The 4361-nt window shown below is 42.1% G+C and overlaps 1 protein-coding gene across 1 annotated transcript; it reads left to right on the plus strand.

Moving 5' to 3' along the window:
* Positions 1 to 1734: 1734 nt before the first annotated feature.
* mchr1a (melanin-concentrating hormone receptor 1a) lies at positions 1735 to 3615 on the plus strand. Its single transcript, XM_070828445.1, has 2 exons — positions 1735 to 1792; positions 2597 to 3615. Exons 1-2 carry the CDS (start codon positions 1735 to 1737, stop codon positions 3613 to 3615), a joined length of 1077 nt encoding a protein of 358 aa, XP_070684546.1.
* The last annotated feature ends 746 nt before the right edge of the window (positions 3616 to 4361 follow it).

The following is a 4361-nucleotide window of genomic DNA, read 5'->3' on the forward strand; positions in this document are numbered from 1 at the left end:
CTTGAGATTGTGTGATTTGAAAAAGAATCGTCATTTAGAGCTTTGGAAGTTTTCATTTGCTGGCTCTCTGAATGACACTCCGAAACAACTGGATGATACGAGCAAAATTTCCTGAAGCAGAACTGATGGTTTCCCAAACTAGGGACAGCAATATGCCGCTGCTGCATCTAGCCTGCCAAATGAAGAAGCTGATGAAGAGGAAGGACTTGTATTTTGTCTAATATCACAGCAGATTTCTTTTGATATGCAACAAGGTTTTTGTGGGAGAAAAGACAAATCATAAAGTGACAAAAACTCTGACAATAAACAAAATATGCATATATTTAATGTAAATAATATTGTTATATTATTCCATACACAAACCTCCTTAAGATAAGATCAAATCGGAGAATTCCTGGAGAATATTTCCGTCTCTGCTGTGTCTACAGGACTTATATTATAGTATCTCATGCTGACACTACCACACAGGCTGCTGCTCATCAGACCTGTCTCACGAAGGTGAGTTCACCTTCACAATGATAGGAGGAGCCCATGAGCTGCTGCTTTCACTGAAGCATACCACCTATCTTCTTCTGGGAGTGTAAAATGCAAGATCTTGCTAGTGTTTTCTAGTTTTGCTTACAACTGATGCCAAACTCCCCTGGATGTAATCACGTTCCTGTGGAAGGGTATGGACACACACACGTACACACGGTATAATCATGTTTCTTCTACCTTCAGGCAACAAATCTCAAGTCTGTATTTACTATTAACTCAGAGTGGACTGTATCAATCCTCAAACAAATCACAGTATGAATGCATAACTGTTCTGAGCTTCATCAAAAGCCTTTTCATGACAAGCAAAACCCTACCATAGTCGCACCTTTCATTCAAGGAGACGTCTGAAGACTCCAAATGAGGGGCAGCAAAGCCATCTAGTGGTTCTAAGTGGAAACAAGCAGTTTGTTAAGACTATTAAAGATGCCACTAATTTGCAAGAGAGTCACGGATTCGTTTGTAGTTAAGCAGAGACACCTGTGGGTCATTGTCTGCTCCCAATGAACCCACAGACCAGCGATGGCCACTGCCTGTAGAGATAAGACAACACGCACTGTAATGGCAAAAAGTCAAACACTTTACAAAGTGTATTTGAGCAGAGGAAACAAAAATTTGAATTCTTAATGAACCCACTGACACTGTGTACGCGAGGAAGCTTTAACTGGGAGTTTTTATTTCATCAAACCACTTTTGTAAATACAGGTTCTTAGATAGTTTGTTTTTGTCTTTCTTTTCTGCTTTGTGTTATTGCCGTGTGTCATTATGGATGCTGTTTGATGCGTGAGCACAGAAATTCCAGCCAGGCAGATTACAATGTCATAATAATGTATTAGGATCAATCATCTCCAAGGAAACACTTTTACGCACACGCGCACGCTCCATCTCCATCAGAGAGGGCATGTCTGCTATTATCTCTGCTCTTTGACCAGCTTGACTGACACCTGCAGCGCAGTCGCAAGTCTACCGAGAAGCTCTCACAGCCTCTTCGCCCGCTCAACGAGGACCGTCTTCATTATCACCGCAGGCACAGAGCTCACCAGTCGGAGCCAAACCAAATGTTGATGCTATAAGGGATTTGAATACTTAAAAGATGATATCTGTAATCACCAAAAGCGTAAGGAGGATTTCAGTTTATGTTACAAGGGGAGCAACCACTTGGTAATACTTCTTAATTTGGATACACTTTGGATTTTTCCGATGGATTTTTTTAACGAGTCTAATTTTTCTCTTGGGGACACTAATTTAACAACAGCGGGTAGGTTGAGCAACCAGCGCACCAGTAACATATAACCATTTAGAGCATCATCGACCACCTTGATTGTAGGCATCACATTTGGATTAAACGTGTTTAAGACAGCAAAAATCAAATGGATGCAGTCGCTTTTTCTTTTTTTCTTCTATTTCCCAAAAAGTTATCTTACATCCTTTGTTTGTAGTCATGCACGCTTCCATAATATATTGTACAAACTCAGACTGCAGTGAATTCCTTTAACAGCCTGTATGAAATATGCGTAGGGTACCTTCATCTAACCAATTTCAACTTTTCTTGGCTATATTATATTATGTTATATATATACATATATATATATATATATATATATGTGTGTGTGTGTGTGTGTGTGTGTGTGTGTGTATATATATATATATAAGAATTCTGTTGAGTGAGCAATGCACATAATTTTAGTGTTAAAAACGGCAAAGTCACTGACTGGGTTTTGTAAATATTTGTGGCTTTTTGTGATTAAAATATGCACATTATTGTGCACCCTATTTTAGGTCTATTTTTTCAACATCATCAGTCACTACAAAGACCTTTTGCTCCATCATCATTTTAAGCTGTATTAAAAGAGCCAAGACACACGCACACACATATACACACACAGACAAATAGATTATTTCTACATGTAAATTATCTAACAACTCTTGCTAATACAATATGATATGATATGACACGATAATCATATCATACATGATGAAATATAATGTACAATACAGTGTAATATGACTATATATTTTTGCTTTATATTCAGCTGCTGCTTCCTCCTCTTCTTGTCTCCAGCTGTAGATGGGGCCCTTCATTGCAGTGTCGTGCTCCCTGTCATCTTTGGCATCATCTGCTTTCTGGGTATCATGGGGAACTGTATTGTCATCTACACCATCATGAAGAAGACCAAGTGCCGCGCCAAGCAAACTGTTCCAGACATCTTTATCTTTAATTTGTCAATTGTTGATCTCCTGTTTCTCCTTGGGATGCCATTCCTCATCCACCAGTTGCTGGGCAACGGTACCTGGCACTTTGGAGCTGCAATGTGTACGGTCATAACCGCGCTTGACTCCAACAGCCAGATCGTCAGTACTTACATCCTCACTGCAATGACCCTCGACCGTTACTTGGCTACCGTCCACCCCATCCGCTTCAACTACATCCGCACACCTTGTGTGGCAGTACTGGTCATTGGCCTAGTGTGGGGCCTGTCCCTACTCACCATCATCCCTGTGTGGATGTACGCAGGCCTGATGTCTCTCCCAGATGGCCTGGTGGCCTGTGCTCTCCTTCTGCCTGACCCAGTCAATAACACATACTGGTTTACGCTTTATCAGTTCTTTTTGGCATTTGCTATACCTTTGGCCATCATCTGCGTGGTATTCTTCAAGATCCTCCAGCACATGTCCACCAGCGTGGCACCACTGCCTCCTCGGAGTTTGAGGGTGCGCACCAGGAAAGTGACCCGGATGGCAGTGGCCATCTGCCTGGCTTTCTTCCTCTGCTGGGCCCCTTACTACATCCTTCAGCTGGTCCACCTAGGGGTGCAGAAGCCAAGCATAGCTTTCTCTTATGCCTACAACATAGCCATTAGCATGGGCTACGCAAACAGCTGCATCAACCCATTCCTCTACATTGTCCTCAGTGAAACCTTCAAGAGGCAGTTTCTTAGAGCAGCATGTCCGCTTAATAGAAAGTTCCGTGTGAACCCGAGCACCACCGATGGCAGTGTGAGTGTGAGAATGGTACCTGAACGAGCTCAACATGAGCGAGTGTCTCAGGAGATGATACCATCCAGTGTGGCCCCAGAGTGAATGTGGATCAGTGAAAAAGACTCAAAGCAACTCCTCACTGTGTATCCATGCACGCTCACAATACAGTAAGATGGGAATTTTAATCGACGTTGCTACTATGGAGTTTGCACATTTGTAGCTAAAATGCAAATCACTGTTCATTTTGCCTCGCTCACAGGAGATTTTGCAGCCTGTGGACATGGCAGAAGAGACATTTGCTGCAGCCCAACAACAAACATGAAGTCCATGAACTCTAAATGATTCTGTTGTGCTCCCCCAGGTCACCTCTTCTCTGATAGACTCTCTCCACAGTCGTGAAGTAGATGTATGCAGCTTGGGTAAACAACACCTTCACCTCAATTCATGTGAATCCATATCTTTTTGCATCCACTCATGTCTTTCAAAGGACTGCAAAGATGTTTTATCTTCAGTCTGAATTCAGCTTAATGTATGGGTGAGCCTGAATGATGGGTCACGGTTGGAGCAGTGAACCTGTACTTTAAAATGTCTTTTCCAGACATGACCATCATCGTCATCGTCAAGGGCAGCATTTGGAAATGGAAAATCACAGTAAATGCTATGCTATAAATATATTGTACAGACATCAACACATGCATTGCATTTTATATAAGGAGACTGTGAAGGACAATAAAACAATACACTAGGTGACACCTATCACACACTCACACATTCACACATCACTGTGCTCACCCATGCAGCAAACCCATTGGTTGCCTGCAGCTAGAACTGAGATTCCAATTGAACAA

Source organism: Pempheris klunzingeri, chromosome 3 (assembly GCF_042242105.1).
Source record: "Pempheris klunzingeri isolate RE-2024b chromosome 3, fPemKlu1.hap1, whole genome shotgun sequence".
NCBI lineage: Eukaryota > Metazoa > Chordata > Actinopteri > Acropomatiformes > Pempheridae > Pempheris > Pempheris klunzingeri.